This window comes from Zootermopsis nevadensis, unplaced genomic scaffold (genome assembly GCF_977971745.1).
Source record: "Zootermopsis nevadensis isolate Lab colony 2312 unplaced genomic scaffold, Znev_1.0 Znev_ptg000010l, whole genome shotgun sequence".
NCBI classification, from domain to species: domain Eukaryota; kingdom Metazoa; phylum Arthropoda; class Insecta; order Blattodea; family Termopsidae; genus Zootermopsis; species Zootermopsis nevadensis.
This window is the reverse complement of record NW_028259142.1, coordinates 18,733,662-18,753,466: the sequence shown is the minus strand read 5'-3', so window position 1 is coordinate 18,753,466 and position 19,805 is coordinate 18,733,662. Positions and strand designations below refer to the sequence as shown.

Genomic DNA, 19,805 nt, shown 5'->3' with positions numbered 1-19,805 from the left:
TATTGCCTGCCAACTTGACTCATATTCAATATAGATTACAAAGACTCAGGGTAGTGTCTAGTGGCAGGCTATTGTGTGATGAACTTGCATATTCTATACAAGGCTGAGGATTTCTTGACTGGCCGAGAAGCTCAGTTCCTCACAAAGGTCTCCACTCCATATAGTTAGTAACTAACAATACATAAAGGATTGCTTTCTTGATTTAGGGTAGCCCAGTGGGAGGAAATATCCTTAATTACTTGCTTGAGAAGTCAAGAGTAATCCACCAGAATCCCAGGGAACGAAATTTCCACATCTTTTATCAGCTTCTAGCAGGCGCAGATGATGAAATGCTTACCAAGCTTCATCTGAAGAGAAATTTGGACACATACTTCTACTTCACTCATGGTGTAAGTATGTAACCAACAAATAACAGAAAAACCTGATAATCTGATCCTTAAAATATTCATCCTCCATCTTCCACTGAGAATCCAGACTTCACAATAAGATTCGCTGTTCAAATGTAGGTGTATGTGTACTAAGTGACTTTTCAAAACGTAAACAGTTTGTATGCATTATTTTATATATCAATACACTGCAAGGTTTTAAGATTTTATGTAAGACTTCATGATTTGTGTGGTTGGTACAGATTGAAGGGCGAGTGAATACGATTGATGACCATCAGCAATTTCAGCAAGTAAGGAAGGCTATGACAGTGATTGAACTGACAGAACAGGAGCAGGAGGATATATTTGCCATAGTTGCCAGTGTGTTGCACATGGGCAACGTTGGCTTCACAGAGGAGGAGGGCAAAGCGCAGATCCTTAAACCTGAGTGTGTTGAAGCTGTATCAAAAGTAAGTAACTTACAAACATATTCTGCAAGTTAATAAGTGCGAAATGGTAACATTACCATTCACATTCATATAGGGCTAAGGTTTCCAATATTTGAAGCATTATTTCAATGTTTCCCACATTCCTTTATGGCACAAGGGTAACTTTAGCTTTACAGTTATCAGTATTTAAATATGTTCATTATGCCATTAAGTGTATAATTTGAATTAAGACACAAGAAACTTATTTGACAAACAATATTTATTTACAAGTATTTCTTTTGTATTTGATCAAATTGTTTATGTCTGCAGTTATTGGGCTGTACAACAAGCAAGTTGGACAGAGCCTTCACGCACAGAACTATTGACGCCAAAGGCGATGTGGTGACCTCCCCACTGACCAGAGAGATGGCAATCTATGCGCGAGATGCATTAGCAAAGGCTGTATATGATCGACTGTTCACGTGGCTTGTGACGCGACTAAACACATCACTACAGCCAAAACAGAGTCAGAAGAAAGAAGTTATGGGGATCCTAGACATCTATGGCTTTGAAATATTTCAGAGAAACAGGTAAGGAACATAAGTTGTTAATTCCCCATGAACTTATGTTCCTTTCTGCATTATTACATTTCTTACACTTAATCTTCTCGAGGTTACATCTGAATTAATCATGTCTTAACAAGGTATCTTTCACACATTATGAAGCCACCGTACTGTAGTTATTATTTTTATGTGTCATAAATAAAATGAGCATTTACGCAAGAACCTAATGAAGTAAATTAAATTTAATGAGGAAGGACATGCCCTTTATTTAATGGAAACTTTTTTTTTTCTCTGAAGCAAATATAAGAACAGTTAAATTACATAATTTGCATCTCTTTTCCAGTTTTGAGCAATTCTGCATTAACTTCTGCAATGAAAAGCTTCAGCAACTTTTCATTGAACTAACACTCAAGTCAGAACAGGAGGAGTACCAGAAGGAGGGCATTGAATGGGAACATGTTGAATACTTTAATAACAAGGTCATTTGTGACCTGATTGAGCAGAAGCATAAGGGTAAGTGGCGTTATTAAAATGTTTATTACTATTCAACGATTTGAAACTACTTCAATTGACAAGGAGACAGCAGTTAATTTTACTCGGGGGTCAGGTCGGGTTATGTTAAAGTGACATGGATCAGACAGCCTTGTAATAAATCTTCTGTAATTATAACTTAAACAGCTATCAATTGTTCACACCGACCAAACTTCTTCAATGAAACCTCAGTGAAGATACGAGTTTTGAATGGGATACTAAACTGCAATGGTAAAAACTTAACATGCCTACTTGTTGATAGAAGCAAATACTCTCACAGGAATAATATCCCTCATGGATGAGGAATGTCTCCGACCTGGTGAACCAACTGACAAGAGCTTCCTTGCCAAGATGAATGAGAACTTGTCAAGCCACGATCATTACATTAGCCACAGGAAGGCTGGAAAAGATTTGCAGAAATCTATGTCTCGTGAGGTAAGTTCAAAAATTCAGATTCATTGTTACTCTTCTGTTATTGTGCTTGTAATTTCCAACTATTACAGTTTATAGAATACTCCAATGTATGGAAAACAGAGGTTAAACAGGCACAAACCACACTCATATTTTCAAGGCAAATATTATATTCAAAACATGCTACAAATACAGTTCTGACTATGACGGGAATGGAGAGATGACTCCAACTGAAATCCACTTATTTATTGCAGATAGAAATTAAATGTTGCTAAACAAGAAAATACTATGAATATCAAATTACATGCTTACTATATTAACCCTACAAAGCTGTAAATGCAATGCATCCGTATTAGAAAGATAAATTGTTTGTTGCTGTTTTCAGTAAACAATCACTGTGTACTATGAGAATCATACAGATCCATCCTACAACTCTGTGACCAAAATGCAAAACGTTACTGATTATTAAAGGAGGTGGTACATACAGTTACCACTGGGCTTTAAAGGATTAAATATATGTCATAGTGAAAATGGTTTAAAATATATATCTCAGATCTATGTTTCATATCATGTTATACAGTAAGGCATATTCTGAGAAAAATGATAACAGCTTGATTTCAGCTTCATACAAAAAAGAGACATTATTGGATTTATATAGATGAAAACTAAATTTGCCAAACATTAACTGTAGACCCCAGTACCAAATTCGGTTGAGTATTTTGAGATACGAAATGTAGCAGGTGACAAACAAAGAAATTTTACATCCTCATTATGTGTTCTTTTTTTTGTGCACTTTTGTAAGAACACATAAAAAGTACAGCACACGAGTAACAGCTGCTCTTCTCTAAAATCTCAGGTATGTCATATTTCAAATCAATGTCATATATGGTTAACAATCTTCTTTCTATTGTTCTTTGAAACCAAGTGAAAATCCTGCTCACTTTCATTGTTCAACGCACACTGTTGCCTTCAAGCAAAATGTAATCATGATCAATAAGATGTGTCCAAAACCCAGAAACCTCCTGTCCTAAACTTGACATTAAAAGGGGACCATGCGTCCTAATTACAGAAAGAAGTGTGTTTTGTAATTGTCCATTGGTGATGAATAATCGATACCAAAAAGTGAATATTTTGTAATTTCAGGAGTTCTGTCTGAAGCATTATGCTGGAGATGTCATATACAATGTAGATGGTTTCCTAGACAAGAACAATGACCTTCTCTTCAGGGATCTGCGTGAAGTCATGAGTGAAACTACTAATTCTATCACAAAAGTATGTACTATCTGCTTATTCATGTAAAAGTAGAGATACATTCTGTTATGAGATATAACTCAAATAATATTGATTCTCTTGATACTAAAATACTACTAACTTATCATGAACATGCCTTTATTTAAAAGAAATTAAATGACTAATTAACCAAATGATACAGAGTAATTCTCAAGCAGGTGATCTAGATTTTGCTGGTTAATAAAAATCCTGGTGGAATTTAAAGATTCATTGCTAATGGATAAGAAATGTTTGCAAATGATGATTTATGTTATGCATCTTTATGAGAATCATAATTGGTTGGAAAGTCGCACAGAAAGGGATCACTTGGGAGACTAGGGCATAGATAATGTGGATTGGTAGGATTTTACGAACATGATCCAGGACCTCATTATGTTCCTGTTTGGTGGAATACTATTTACCAAACAGGAATAGTAATTGTAATGTACAACATAAATATTATTTTTGTATAAAATACTGTTCTTCCAAACAACATTAACACAGGACACTGGCTTAATACAGCAATTGTAATTTGCAGCATAAGAACATTGTTTATAAAATGATATTTTTTGTAACAGGAAGTGTTCCCAGTAAGTGATGTGATGACAAAAAAGCGACCAGACACTGCAGCAACACAGTTCAAGAACAGTCTTAATCAGCTCATGGAGATCCTCATGAACAAAGAACCATCCTACATTCGATGTATCAAGCCAAATGATGATCAGAGATCTGGTGTGTGTATACTAGTGACATAATGCAGGTCATCAATCTACCAATATGTGCATAACCATAATGAAATAATGACATCTCTAATATTGTGTAGATGTCACTTATTTGCTTTTACCAACTGAAATGCAGAAACATAAGACACCTCATGATCTAACACACTGACTGCAGCCAAGTTAACATGCTGTGATACTGGTGGATTTTGAGAAACATGATTTAAGGAAAACATTAATTATTTGCTGTCTATTGTTCCAATTCATGAAGCTGGTTAGCTCTGTCAGTATAGTAACTGTGCTGTGGACTGGATGACTGGAATTCAATTTTCAGTAGAGAGAAAAGATTTTTCTCTTAGCTACTGTGTCCAGACTGGCTCTGGTACCTACCTAAAGACTGTAATTTTTCATAATACTGCAACCCTGCTAGTATATGGCACACTACATACATCAATATTTTGATCAATGTTCAGTTTTATGAGCAGTTCCCTTGTGTATGCATAACCAAGTGAACATTGATGAAAATACTGATTTCTGTCATGTGCCAATAGTAATGGCACTGTAATAAACAACAGTCCTTACTCTATATGAAAGATCAAAACAAAGTGGAAGGCACTGTTAAGAAATCATAGTGTTAGGTTCGAAAAGTTTCCAATTACAGTGGCATACTTGAGTATACATTAATCAGAACTTTCTGACCACAGTAGTCAATGTGTCACACAGTGTTCCTATATGATTTTTCTTCAGAGGTATCAAAATAACACTCTTCCTCCTCATTTTCAGTTATTCTAAAACAAGCTCAGATGTATCTCAAAGTCTGAGAAAATAATTATATTCATCATTATCTTTTTCTGAGCTTTATTTAATATACACAAAATTTCAGTAGTTGGTTCTAAACCAATCTGGTTGACTGATTGTCATAACAGATTTTTATGTTGCTTCTAGTACTTATATTATTGGCAGCAGTGTCGTCTATCAGTATAGTGGCACTGTTGAAATGCCATGAATATTAAGTACACCTCTGACAATGGACAAGGGTAGAGCCAACTCCCAAAACACTATATATATTAAATATACTTTGAGAATGAACAACTCCATCATTGTACTGGCACATGCTCAGACCACTCATAAGATTACTACTTATGCTGCAGGTATATTTGATGACAGGATAGTGACTCACCAAGTTAAGTACCTGGGTCTGATGGAAAACCTGCGTGTACGACGTGCTGGGTTTGCATACCGACGACCATACGAAATGTTCCTACAGCGATACAAGTGCCTAACTCCCAACACATGGCCAAATTATCATGGTCCACCAAAGCAAGGTGTCCAGGATATAGTCTGCCACTTGGGTTTTGAGAAAGATGAATACAGAATGGGCAAGTGAGTTTAAAATGCACTTTAAATATTAAAGAGTACCATGGAACAGGACTTTCAAATCTGACTGGGAATATGAACAGTAACTGTCAACTCTTTGTAGTACATACGTTTTCCTGAGAATTATAACAAAAATTTATCATTTTAGAACACGTGTTATTGTCGGAAAATTGAATCCATAATTCCAACTAGTAAAAACAAAATATTGTATCTGTTGCTAAAAACATCTCAATCCATGTGTTATCTGTAATTTTCCAGTTCTTCTGATTCACAACTATCAAATACTGAAACATGCATTCTTTTTCTTATACATTTTAAACTCTGATTAGTGGTAGAAGAAGTATGATGTACAATGCAAAGCCTTTCTCATCTTAATATCAGTCTCATCATCTCATGGTTTACCACATTATCATAGCAATGTCAATTCAGTATAACTATTGCATTTGGTATGACAAAGATGCCAACACCTAGTTCAGTAAACCAAGCCACAGTTAATATAACCCTTAAATCCAGCATGAAAAATGCCACAACCTAATCAAGAAATTCTGTCATGATGCTATAACCAAAGTGCATTCTTTGAAGGAAGAACATAAGTCTAATTCAAGAAACAAAGTTATGACGGTGTAACCATTACATCTGGTCTGAGATCCAAGAAACCATTGAGGCAGCATGGTTGGTTGGTTTCTAATTTCTCCAGGTATGGTGTATGACGATCTGGCCTCTGCCAACCCTTGGAAAGACTAGAAGCTGGTGGGGACACCCACAGGGCAGATAGGGTGATTATGAAGATCATGGTTGACTGAGGAAACCTAAAGTTTAACATGGACTCTAAATCTTATGGGGACCTAGCAGTAAAAACATCTGCTGTGGAGGAATTGTCGCTACCAAATTTATATTTAGTTATAAGTTATTTTGATTTATTTAATGCGTTTACAGCAAAAAATAACCATTTCAGTGGAGTCAACTTTATATCCATTAACCAGCCAGTCTAAGTAATGAATAAACTTGAAAACGTTTGTAGTCGGGTTACCATAAGATAAATATTAGTCTTCAAGAAGAATATTTATGGCTTTACATACTAATTCACATTAAGACAAACTCCAAAGAAAATAAAAATTATGTTAATCTTGTCTACATTATATTTCTTATTAACTTCTACCTCTTTTCACCAGTACTAAGATCTTCATTCGATCACCAAGAACACTTTTTGATACTGAAGATGCATTCCAAGCAAAGAAACATTATATTGCCACAATTATTCAGAAGATTTGGAAAGGTCGTCTGCAGCGACTGCGATACCTAAAAATGCGAGAGGCAGCCATTACTATTGAGAAATGGTCACGACGATTCCTTGCAAGAAAGCAGGCTGAACGAAGATACAAAGCTGTAAATATCATCAGAAGGTTAGTTTTAATGATTCAGATATAATAAAGATACTGCTTTTCTGTAGGATTTTAGGATCTCACAGAGATGTGAATATGGATGATCATCTTGTGGGTTATTGCACCATTCCTGTTTTGACACTGGTAGAACAACATTGAGTTTTCTGAAGATTGGTTGCTTGCCTGTCTCACATTCTACAGTATAACAGGTTACTAATCTAATTGTTACTAGCATACTTAAACATGTTAATAATAAAAAAATTAATTACATTGTGATTTTATCACCAGTTGGGCAACACATCATTAATAAGTAACAAAATAAATGAATAATGATGATGATGATGATGATATAAGTTGTAAAACAGTAGCTCTTTTAGCTCTGGTAAAAATACATACATTAAATGCAAAGTAGAATTTTCAGATTGGTGTAAATCAAGCCAGAGACCAACTATATTCCACAGACCATCTATTGAGAACTACTGATTTATGGTGATCATGATTAATTCCAAAATCTTATGTTTTTTTTTCAGCTTCATCAAAGGTTTCATAACACGCAATGGCCAAGTCACAGATATGAACAAAGCATTCCTTGAATTGGCCAAGGCACAGTATCTGATTCGGCTCTCTAAGAACCTCCCTACCAAGTTGCTGGACACATCCTGGCCCTCTCATCCTGTTGTGTGCAGAGAGGTAATTAATTGCCTTATACAAGAATCTAACAAATTTTTTGTATTGAGAATGAATCTTATAGGAACTGGTTAAAACAGGGCTCAACGATAAATGGCACCTAAAATAGTCATTATAATGCCTAGTATTTTTAAACACCCTGTTCCAAACACATTGCTTTTACACGTACTTCAGTCTTTATTAGTAATTTAATTGTCTATCACTTATCACACAAAAAGTTCAAGTTACTATGGGTGGACAGGTATATATGATGATAAGCCTCTGTATATAAAATAAAGAAGAAAGACTGAAAATGCTCTTGGTATTTGCTGGATAGGAAGGAGACTGGGTGGATTTCAAAGTACTTCTGGGTTGCAGTGTCATAAAGAGAAAAATTCCCTTCCTACAAACTGAAACCAAGTCATCAAATCTGCAGTCTATCTTATTACTTATTTAAATATAATAAAATTTCAGCAAATATAAATATAGTAATTATGAGCTCTGATTTAATAAAATGTTGTTTTTTCCCCCTGTAGGCATCTGCCCTCTTACATAAATTGCACCAAAGTTGGCTCTCAAGGAAATATCGCTTGGCATTAAGCCAGGAGCAGAAGAGGCAGTTTCAGCTCAAAGTTCTTGCAGAATCAATCTTCAAAGGTATCAGTCACAACACATAATTCACATATGAAATGTTGCCCTCTTTGGTACTATAAGAACAAAGATTTCTTGAACAGTAAAGAATAATTAAGTGGCCAAGAAAAATCTGGAGGTGATAGTTCCTCCAAAACGTTGATAATCACCTACAAAAAACATGGCATCACAATGCATAAAATCATGATCAGACACTAAATTTATGTTTTGATGACTTACACCACTTACATGGGAGTATTCTCAAATTGAAAATCTAGAGGCAATAACAGAGCGAACAAGCCAAAATTATTATCCCATGCCCACATTTCCATCTTCTTAATCTTACTATCTTATGTAATATATTACTTGTTCCCAAAATGTTAACTTTTTTCACATAAAAAACTACATAAATAATAATAATCTCGCACATAAACAAAGTCACATAAATACAAACAATTTTACAATAGTGGCATGGAATACTGAACTGCATTTTAGTATGATGCCATATGAAAAAGGTTGAAAAACAGAGAGTTGAATCATATTTAATATGGTATAACTTTATCAGAATTTTCATATTTCAGATAAGAAGAAGTCATACCCCCAAAGTGTTGGTCCACAATTTGTGGACGACCGGCTCACTGAGGAACAGAAGGCCTTGCGACAGACTTTTCAGCAAAATCACCTCAATGGCGATAAAATACTAGTGAGTGCTTCTGCAGAAAACAATGTTGCATATATGTTGTTATATTTTCTTACAGTGCTTGAGATACAGAAAATGTGTCTTTAAGCAAACAGAATGGATAAAGACCAACAGTTGACAGCACCTCTTAGTTATGAAGAATAAGAAGAATACCAAGGTGACATTGGAAGAGGATTTTAAGCCAGTACAGGCATTAAGTTGCCTAATTGATAAAGTCATAAGATGAACATGTTTTGAAAACTTTACTGGCATAGTCATTGTCACAGCTACGCAACTCACATCACAAGTACTTAGTGTGTTACTTATTCAATAACTTCATCCATTATCTTTAAACATACCAGTCGTTTCCCCTTTAGAAGGTCATTGCTGTTTTTTCAGGGTGTATTTCAAAATTTTACATAGACACTATAGCTATCTGCAGACTGTTTTCTCCTTGTGCCAATAATACCTTGTCAAATATTATTATGGCAGTTAAATAAAGGCTGAGTTGAGCAGGATATGTAACAAACACAGGGGATATCAGAAATGTGCACTAACTAAATTTTGTTATACTGTTCTTATAAAAGAATCAATTCATACTGCACTGCCACCTCAGTTGATCTTTATTTATTTGTGGTATATTCAATACTGCTGTCAGTAGCTCAGAGTGTACAGTAACAAATGACTGACTTTGTTGCAGTATTCAACTTCAGTCATAAAGTATGATCGCCATGGCTACAAGCCCAGGGAACGAGCACTTCTGCTTACTAACAAGCACTTATATATACTAGATGGTAAGACTTTCAAACTGAAGCACAACCTTCGGCTGGAAATCCTGCAAGAATTGGTGGTTACTACTGAATCAGACAACCTTCTATTGCTCAGGATACCTACAGAATACAAGAAGGACAAGGTACAATACGTTAAATGTCAATTTCTTCCTCTTTTTCCCTTTACAATAATTTCAATTGCAGTTATTTACAAAATACTGTGTTTATTTCGTATGTATGACTGGAAAGAAATACTTTTCTAATACTGTACAAGTCCACAATAAACCCCTCTCCTACACAACTACAGACAAGAGACCATGATTTGGAAGACGGTGGCGATGGGAGGATAATAATTACAGTTGATCTTAAAGAAATATGATGGGAAGGTGTGGATTCATTACCTCAAGATGGGAAGCAATGACAGACTCTTGTGAACAGGGCAGTGAGTCCTCAGTGTCTTATAAGGAAGGGAATTTCATGACTGACTGTCTGTTAGCATCTTAAGGACAGTACTTGGAGTTAGAGACAGCTGATGTCTTACCTACAGATGAGCAGAGATTAATACCTACTCACAGGAGAAATTTAAGCTTAACACCAGCAACAAAAACAATTATGACGATGAAAAAACCTTCAGGGCGAATTTATGGGTTTTGTATGATTCTCAGAGAAAATTATCTTCCTAAGATCATTAAGCAGGTTATCCTTGTAATACAGTGATACAAACTGAATCTTCAAATATTTGGTTGAGTTCTGTGTGACAGAGGATTAATACATTATAGTTTTCATATGTTTAGTGAGCCTGACCTAACAGGCTGTAAGTCATGTCTACTCAGACTTATACATTAGGAAGAGATTGTAACAAAAAGTAACTTGCATAATGTGTAAGAGCATTTTGAAAACAATCAACACATAATTCTAATTTTAATTTACAGGGGGATTTAATTCTGGAGGTGGATCACATAATTGAAGCAATCACCAAGATTGTTGATGTTACAAAGAAGTCACAGAGTGTAAAAATCATGGAGCCTGGAACGTAAGTGCGTAAAATAGAAAACTGGGGGATATTATAGAAACTTGGTTAACAAAAACTGAATTCTATTACATAAAGTTTAATTTCAGTTATGCTATTGATACTGAGAACTAAGAGATTTGTTACATTACATAAATGATCCTTGTCAAACACAGATTTAAATATTGCAGATTTTGACTACCCTTTGCAGCCAGTTTTCTTATACAAAGTCTACACTTGTGCCAGTCTATTTGGTCAAGTTGCCTCAAACCACCTAGCAACAATAACCATCTTTTCTACGCCCACTTCTGTTCAGCATTTCGAAAAAAGTAGTCGATAAAATTTTTCATCAAAATAAATAACCATATGTTCAGTTTTCTTTTATTCATTTTAATTACGCTGTCAATAACTCAGACTGTACATAGAATGACAGCATAAGTAATGCATAGTAATCTAGAAAGGATGAGGAAGGTACTTTCATGGCCTAATTAAGATACTATCCTGGCATTTGCCTGGAGGAATTGAGGAAAACCATGAAAAACCTCAAGACAGCTGGTCTGTGGGTGAAGATTTGACCCTAGGGCCTCCTGAATACAAAAAGGGAGTACATGTTCATCAAACACAAATTTTACTATATATATATATATATATATATAAAAATCAGTAACTGATTTACTAACATATCCCTGAATTGTTGCAGCATCTCTCACAACCTGATCGGTGGGAAGCAAGGAGTCATTGACATCACAACAGGAACAAATCCTGTCATTGCGAAGGGTAAAAGTGGGCACCTCCTTGTGGTATGTACTATATCTTACCAATTTCCTTAGTATAATAACTTTTTCCATTTCTTTGCCATTTTCAGCACCTTATTAGCTTGAGTAGATGGAATCATCCATGAGTAAGTTAAACATATGGTGTATGGTGCACAAGAGCATGCAATTTGAAATTTTATATGTCAAAATAAATAATCATACCTAACAATGATCTTTATATTTAAATTAAGAGAGATCAAACTTTTTATTGTAACTATGTGTAGACTTTCTTCTTCCTCCTATGATGTTCTACTTTTAAGTGCACTGTTGACAACAAAGATTTTCCATTTATCTCATTCTTCCTTCCCTCTGTGTAACCTCTTTCCTAACTTGTTGTTCCTATCTTAGTCTTTGTCTCCTTTCTAGGTGGTTTACTTTAACATTCAAATTCAAAACTGTCTTCAAAATTATTCTACATTCACCTTAGGACATACCCATACCATCTTCATCTGTTAAATGTTCATCTTTCAAGGTTAGATTATAATTTTTCTGTTTCTTATTCTACCTCTTCTGATTTTTCCTTCTTTTCTGCTTAAGAATATAACATGCAACCATCTTTAATAAACTTCATGAACAATGTCAAAAGTAACTAAGCACTTTAATTTCTTAAACTGTAGAAGAGAAGCTCATGCAGAATTTTGCTGGGGAAAACTCTTTGAAAGCAGCTACTTAGACAACTGAAAAGGGGGGATAATATTAACAGATCTTAAAGTAATGTAAAGCCGTCCTGCTACACGCCATGTAGGTCGCTTGTGGGGGGGGGGGGGGGGGGGGGGGGAGGTATAGCTCCTACTCTTTCTTGACCTCGGCACTAGATGGGGGTGAGTGGTCAGCATCACGCCCTGGCTGCGCTTTACCCCCAGGGAAAGGGCCCCGGTACCCATCGGACATGAGGCTGGGTGGGCCCCAGTGATGGTCTTGACACACAGGCTAGAGGAAAAATCCCCTGCCACCGTCAGGGATCAAACCCCAGTCGTCCAGCCCATAGCTAGTCACAGTAATAAATCAAGGAAATAAGAGCTAGATGAACTATCTCAGGGTAATGTCCAAAGATGGGTTTTGGGTCTACTACAACAAGGTCAGTTAACCTTTATTGTCTGTAAGCCACGGTTTACACATGAATCAGCTGGCAGTGCATCACACTAGCTTACCACCAAACTATCAATCCAGGAGTTATAGTCTGGAGGGCAGCCCCATAGTACATGGGCTTAAATCCTGTATGACAAAGGTTAATACATGAACTTTATGCTTACAGGTTGCAACCCCATGAAAATTAGGTGAATGAATAATGTTTGACAATACTGCTGGTTTTCACAATGAACTATGTGACTGTCATAAATGGAGATGAGAAGAAGTTATTAATATTTATAATAATTCTGGCCAGATTCAGAACATTAGTAAGTACTAATTCATAATACAATAAATTACATCTGTTAAAACATGTCAGCCTATATTTGTGTGACCCAAATTTCACAGAATAATCCCTTTTTATGGCAAGATATTTCAAAGATTACTTCTTATTTCTGTGATGTAAGATGACAGTTCTATTTGCAACATTCCTTTTCCTACTTTTGTGCTCTTTTTTCTTCAGGTTTGTGTTTCATATGTTTAATTTATATTGCATTATCTAATAAATATTTGGTCCTTGCTGAAGTTCTGAATTTTAGGCCAGTTTGCCATGGAAAGGTCAGTGCCATCATACAATTGTAATGCAGATAGGAAGATAATTATTTAACACAATTTCCTGTTATTATCAGTACTTAATTAAATCACAGCTATTGTTACATCACAACTATTGTATTTATAGACGTAAGAAGAAATTCTTGTATATATGTGAAAGAATAAAAAGGACCAAGTATGGAAATATTTATGTCCTATTTCCAGAAGATGTTAGAAATAAAGGCATCATAAATTGTTGCTAGTTACATGAATCCCTTAAAAATCACTGCTGTTGGTAGGTGCATGCAAGACCACGCAGCATCACAACCCAGAAGACCATGACTGAGAGGTACATGAATTTTTAAAGGATTCATATAAACGGTGGTTGACTGACCAACAAGTGGTCACTGGGAAATAATGTTTACATTTTGGACAGTATATGGTTCTTTATCTACTACCCTGATCTGCCCCTCTGATTTCCATGCATTTTACTCCTAATGCACAGTTCTGTCCTGGCCAATTTACTGAAACAGGTTGAACATTAACCTTAACAGAAATTGTATAAACTCAAACGTATGACACTGTGACTCCAGTTTGTAGTGCATATCAAAAGGCTCATGTAAATTATAACACCTTAAACTAAGACACAGTTTGGAAACAAAGTCTCCAGGCAAAAGACGATTGCAACACACATCAATGTTTCTCTGGATACAATTTATTTGAAAATAATTGTGCACTTTCAATCAATATAAACACTTTAAAACATTATGTCTACATTTTCTGCATGTTATTTTTCACCAACCTACACCACTTTTTAATTGTACCTTAATTCAGGGAAAGTTGTTACAAATTATCTAAAGTCATGGAGTGGAGGTGGTGTTTAAAGGACGTGATATTCTACTGCATCATGCAGTCAGCTGGACCGTGCATAAGCCATGACACATGGCTGGCAGAAGTTAAAGCCAAGACCAATAGTCTGGGGAGTCTGACTTATTAAGAAGTAAGGTTCACCAGAGAAGTCAAGCTTAAGAACATAATAAGAACCTGAAAACACAAAATAAAGAAAGAAAAAACCAATATAACAAAACATAAGAGTCACTGAGAACAGAAAGAAAATTAAGACATATGAAAGAAACAAAAACACATGGGCTCTTAGAATACAAATAAAGAAACAAAATATTAAAGCCCTGAAAACACTACTGACATTAAAATAATCAAACTGTACTGAAAGTAAAATTCATAAGCTAAGAGACAGAAATTCTGAATGTACTGAACCTCATAACTCTTAAAAAAATTGTACTACAGATATATTTTTTATGCAAAACAGAAACATGTCTATGCATGGACTGACTGTACATTACAGAAAGCCAATTTCAAATGCAAGCAATTCAAGTAATATATTTGCATGATTAAATATTATCATAAGCCCACAAAACAGCAAATCTCAATCAATGGGGCATGGCAAAGTACTTAGACATGATGTAATACATTTGTTAATAAGTATTTAATCAAAGTGTGGTATCAGAGATGAGAATTTGTTAAAAAGTAACAGAAGATGCATTCTCATAAAATAGTAAATAACACAACGATCCCAGTGCCGCTGCCAAGCCTGGAAGCATCCCTGGAACTCTTTCTTTGTCAGCCTGTCAAGCACCATCTGCGATTCTGCCTGAATCTCTTCTATCGTCTCAAATCTCCTTCCCTTTAGCTCAAAGATCTTGCAAGAACCGACCCCAACTTCCTTTCTAAGGTTATCACAGGTGATGAAAGCTGGGTTTACGGGTACGATCCGGAAACGAAGCAGCAATCTTCACAATGGAAGAGCCCATCGTCACCACGACCGAAGAAGGCAAGACAGGTCAAGAGCAATGTGAAGTCAATGCTGATCTGTTTTTTCGACCAGGAGGGGATCGTCCATAGGGAGTTTCTTCCTGCAGGTCAGACGGTCAATGCTGAATTTTACTGTGGGGTCCTGAGGCAGTTGCGTGAAGATGTGAGACGGAAGCGGCCTGCAAAGTGGCGCAATCACAACTGGCTGCTGCATCATGACAACGCGCCAGCGCACACCGCCCTCAAAGTTCGGCAGTTTTTGGCCTCAAACACCATGGCCGTCATCCCGCACCCTCCTTATTCGCCGTGTGACTTCTTCCTCTTCCCAAAGATGAAAATTCAGCTAAAGGGAAGGAGATTTGAGATGATAGAAGAGATTCAGGCAGAATCGCATATGGTGCTTGACAGGCTGACAAAGAAAGATTTCCAGGGATGCTTCCAGGCTTGGCAGCGGCGCTGGGATCGTTGTGTTCACTCCCAGGGGAACTACTTCGAGGGTGATGGATGAATTTAATACCTGAGATAAGTGTACGGGTTTTTATAGGCGCAGTCTTGAAACTTTCCGATCGCACCTCGTATTAATAAATTCATAGTGATACATATATATGCACTTTTTGTTAAAATGTTTTAGCAAAGCTAAAAAAATATATTTTGTGTGTCTGACATTAGTAAAAAACTGTGCCCAATAAGTATAAAATCATTACATGCTATATGTGTTCGCATGTACTGTAATATATTGTTGTGAAACTTGACAAGTAGTGTTCTAAGAAGTGAACGAAGCTAATGTGTTCATCCTTGAACATTTTTGTATGAGAAACATAAATTGGCTAAATCCCATATATGGTACATTAAAAAACAGTTGTTAATTTATATTTCTTTCATGCCTGTATACTCTGAAAATTTCTGAAATGCAGTATGTTTCATAAACACTAACAAAAAGAATTCCATCCACATAACTGGGACAAACTGTTTTGTTTTATATCCATACCTGCCTACCTGGTGAGAGTGAAGAAATTTGCATCCAAGATGTCTGACAGAATGAATCTACAGTTATAACATAGCTCAAAACCATAATGAGATTATTATTTTCCTTATTCACTAAGTTTTGATTCTGACTCAACTGGATCCTGACATCATCAAACCTGTGAATCTGACACAGGCCCACACCTACACAAGGTCACATGCTCTAATTTATATGAAGTCTGTAGCCAATCACATTAAATTTACTGAAATTTAAACATTGGTAATACATATATATTAAAAATTATTAAACCTGAAATAAATGTGAAAGGTGCTCTTCAGGTTTCTAAAAATAACCCACAAATGAATGAAAATTCCAATTTTGTTAATAAGTCACATTTACTCAGAATTTACATTAATGGAAATGTATCAATCATCAATGGCAGAAACATAAAAATTGTAAATATTTTCCATATCATTTGTAAGAAAAACATATAGATGTTGATCAGCATGAACTTAAATTGTTGAGAAAAACTGTATTCAGAATTATTTTCTACTATGAAGAATGTTTGGCAATATTCCAGGATGCATTTCTGCGTATCATAAATGGAAACCTTTATAATACAGTACATACAAGATACTTGTGCAATAATGTTAACAAATTTTAATATAAACAAACACCAGGGCCCAGCAATTTCTGTATATTCTACACAATGAACAACAATTGTGTACAGTGCTACAGGTTTAAATCCTACATCTGAGGTTCAAAGAATATAATGCAACACATTTCAAACTGGTAAGGCACATTACAACAAAGACTGATGGGTGGTGAAAATGGTAATCTGGATGAAAAAATTCACCCCAAATTCCAAATATTCACGTTTTCTTCTTGCTGCCTTTGGCTCTACCAGAAGTTGATTTCTTTGAGACAAGAGACTTCTTTCCATCTAGAGCTCTAGCCCTCAAATCATCTTCCATTGCTTCATTTACATTTTTTGTTATGATTTTCTTTAGCTTTTGTGCTTCCTGATTTTTTTGTTTTTTGGGAGCAATAGGGCGACCTGAAAAAGTTTAAAACACAGCATTTAAAAATTGAATGTATTTATAAACCCTACACAAGCAGTTATAAACACTTATTAATGTAGGATATAACTCAAAATATCTTAGCTACACAAACATGCACACACCACACCATCATTTTGTATGCATGGTAAGGTCCAGCTCACAACAGACAACTTCTTTTCTCTCCAGCTAAATGTTCAAATTAGGGTTCCAGAGGCCATATGACAATCACATTTGACTTGGATTTCATTGTGTACGATGCAACAGCAATGACTGAACAGAACATTTTCATACCCTCAGTCTTAAGTTTGGGGCTTCATCTCTGGCCAGGCACTAAACTGGTCTCAAGAGTAAATGTAGCTTAGTTTTACTGTTTTCATTTTATCTCTGGGGAAAAATGAAACAAAGTTTCCATAATTAATCTACACAATCTGGAGGCCTCAGAAACCAAAATTCACAATGTAATTTTTGTAAATCAAAGATGAACTTCAATGAGCATCACAGGATAAGTTATCTCAAAATGTGTCTGTTTGGGGATCACATGTTGAACACTAGCTGGGATGTGCAGTAATTTTACTAACAGACTTTTGAGATGCAGGCAGATTGTCCCTCAGCTCCAGTAGTATTAAAGTGGTTCTTCAAAGAAATGCTTAACAAAACACAGCCTCATTCAAGATGCGTCCCGTTCTTTGCAAATTAACTAGGTCAAGTGGACATAAATCTTGGGGGCCATTTTAAACACTAACCAAGCTGATATGCCAAAACTAAGATCCTAATCCGTATTTTATGAAACGGACGTCATATGTTTCAGGTAGATTACCAATCTGTACACATATGCAAAAACACCTAAAATGAGTCTTCACCACTAATATATTCAGATTTAATATTGATATAATATTAATATAGGTGAGGTTATACTTACTCCCTCTCTTAGTAACTGCAGGGCCCTTAACTTTCTTCTTTGATTTTGTTTTAGCTGGCAACTTGGTTTTAACTTTCAATTTACCCTGAGGCATGTTTCACACTTTGTATGTGGCTTACTGAATTATCTAAGTTTAAACACTTTATATTGGTCGTCTTCAACGCAAAGCTGTCGCTTCTGTACTCCGACTTTAACGAACTGACTGCCATCTAGTAAGCAAAAGGAAAATTTCTACATGAAGTGTAGCGGGAACAGATACGTACAGTCATGACAAGATATCTACTACCCAGAATAATGCGCGCTCGAGGTCATGCACAAATGCCAACATTCGCGTTCTTTGCGGTATTCATTTTAATAGAAGAGTTCAGGTTAGAAAACTGTAGAAATTTGCCGGCAAGCGATGTAGTGCGTTTGCTTTCTCAAAAAGTTAGAACATACGGACAACATAATGATGTCGGAGATTTTAGTACCGACTCCACAGCCCTGTTTCTCCAGCACGTCTCCAGGACAACCCCACGAACAACGTTAGAAATTCTCCAGGGTAAAACCTAACCAAACGTAAAACAAAACAACCTTATCTAACCTAACATAAAAAACTAACCTAACCTTACCTTACCTAACTCAACTAAACCAAATAGAACCTAACCTAACCCAAAACGCAACCTAATCCAATGTAAATTATCCCAATCCAAAGTAAACGAATCCAAAATAACTGACCCGCATGGGATAAAACCCACCACCGCTTAAGGACTTTCAAATGACCTTCCAGGATTTCTCCAGCAATTCTCCATGACAAAAAAATTGCGCATAACGTCTCCAGGACTTCTTCGACACTACTCTAGGAATTTTCCAGGATTTCTCCACGAATTTCCCTGGAATTCTCAAGAAATTTTCCAGGACGTACCAACGACCACCCGATGAACACGATAGAAATTCTCCAGGACAACCCAACCCATCATAAAACAACAACCTTATATAACGCACCCTTAACTTACCTGAATTAACTAAACCTATCCTAACCTAACCAAACAAATTCTCCCGGACTTCTCCACAGGGCTCTGGAGTCGGATGCAATTTTAGGTGGAGTCGGAGTCAGTAAAGATGTACGGACTCCGACTCCGACCTCGATGTAAAATCTTAAGAACAATTTCTATACCGTGTGAGCCTGACTCTTACGGAGATTCAACGACGCGTTGAGCCACATTGTGTGGGAATAATTCTTTGTAACTTTGGCTCCGGTACCTTAAGAACACAAACTGTCTAAAAATCAATCCATTTTCTGCAATAACCATTAGACGTATATTTAAATATATGTTATAAGTCTAAAAAGTAGGCTGATGATTCACGTGGTGGTGATGAAATCTCTTATGGTGCCATTTACCATTTTAGTAGGTTTACCCTTATTGGGCTTTTATGAAGGAGTCGGTGTCGGTGATTTTAGTACCGACTCCACAGCCCTGCATGATCCTCCGCGCATGCGAAATGCCGTCATCATCGATGACGTCGTCGACCTTGATAGAAGCCATCTCAAATGACGTCCTTCTGTACCCACATCAAACAAGGCGAACGGAAGTTGGACGAAATCTGTTTGGTGGTCGGGTGGATAGCATAATTTTGTAGTACTAATACGTATATAAAAGACTGAGGGAAATGCGTGTCCTTTCTAACGTTGGCATGAGGATAACGCTGTTAACGCTGTATTAAACAGCAAAGATATGTAATGATTTTAATTTTTATACGTTGCTTTATGTTAATAAC

The 19,805-nt window shown here is 36.1% G+C and overlaps 4 protein-coding genes across 8 annotated transcripts in view; 1 reads left to right on the top strand and 3 right to left on the bottom strand.

The window, feature by feature from the left end:
- Positions 1 to 13,478, top strand: part of Myo61F (unconventional myosin 61F) — a 46,577-nt gene extending 33,099 nt beyond the window's left edge. For all 5 annotated transcript variants that reach the window (XM_087346696.1, XM_087346695.1, XM_087346697.1 and 2 more), the window contains 16 exons: positions 207 to 389; positions 629 to 835; positions 1,124 to 1,383; positions 1,700 to 1,869; positions 2,168 to 2,322; positions 3,442 to 3,570; positions 4,146 to 4,299; positions 5,438 to 5,669; positions 6,836 to 7,066; positions 7,576 to 7,735; positions 8,248 to 8,368; positions 8,923 to 9,044; positions 9,721 to 9,933; positions 10,723 to 10,823; positions 11,500 to 11,599; positions 12,870 to 13,478. In XM_087346696.1, coding sequence (XP_087202822.1) covers positions 207 to 389; positions 629 to 835; positions 1,124 to 1,383; positions 1,700 to 1,869; positions 2,168 to 2,322; positions 3,442 to 3,570; positions 4,146 to 4,299; positions 5,438 to 5,669; positions 6,836 to 7,066; positions 7,576 to 7,735; positions 8,248 to 8,368; positions 8,923 to 9,044; positions 9,721 to 9,933; positions 10,723 to 10,823; positions 11,500 to 11,599; positions 12,870 to 12,884 — 2,553 coding nt within the window. In that variant the 3' untranslated portion in view covers positions 12,885 to 13,478. The remainder of the gene's footprint in view (positions 1 to 206; positions 390 to 628; positions 836 to 1,123; positions 1,384 to 1,699; positions 1,870 to 2,167; positions 2,323 to 3,441; positions 3,571 to 4,145; positions 4,300 to 5,437; positions 5,670 to 6,835; positions 7,067 to 7,575; positions 7,736 to 8,247; positions 8,369 to 8,922; positions 9,045 to 9,720; positions 9,934 to 10,722; positions 10,824 to 11,499; positions 11,600 to 12,869) is intronic.
- The window catches only part of Klp54D (Kinesin-like protein at 54D), a 112,148-nt gene that overhangs the window by 80,648 nt on the left and 11,695 nt on the right, over positions 1 to 19,805 (bottom strand). The window lies entirely within an intron of this gene.
- LOC147874275 (uncharacterized) lies at positions 13,969 to 18,275 on the bottom strand. The gene is made up of 2 exons (XM_087346710.1): positions 18,048 to 18,275; positions 13,969 to 17,124 (listed from the first exon to the last, which is right to left on the bottom strand). The coding sequence occupies exons 1-2, from the start codon at positions 18,139 to 18,141 to the stop codon at positions 16,940 to 16,942; spliced, it is 279 nt and encodes a 92-aa protein (XP_087202836.1). The 5' UTR covers positions 18,142 to 18,275; the 3' UTR covers positions 13,969 to 16,939.
- Clk (circadian locomoter output cycles kaput protein Clock) overlaps positions 13,969 to 19,805 on the bottom strand; it is a 38,217-nt gene continuing 32,380 nt past the window's right edge. Inside the window, exon 18 of the mRNA XM_022059139.2 lies at positions 13,969 to 14,317. The gene's annotated coding sequence lies outside the window, so the exon portion shown is untranslated. The remainder of the gene's footprint in view (positions 14,318 to 19,805) is intronic.

What these genes read in the sequence shown, in the direction of transcription:
- LOC147874275 (XM_087346710.1), bottom strand. Translation starts at nt 18,141, where the DNA reads ATGCCTCAGGGTAAATTGAAAGTTAAAACCAAGTTGCCAGCTAAAACA. An exon ending in TGCAGTTACTAAGAGAGGGA is followed by an intron (nt 17,125 to 18,047) that starts GTAAGTATAACC and finishes AAACTTTTTCAG; the next exon opens with GTCGCCCTATTGCTCCCAAA.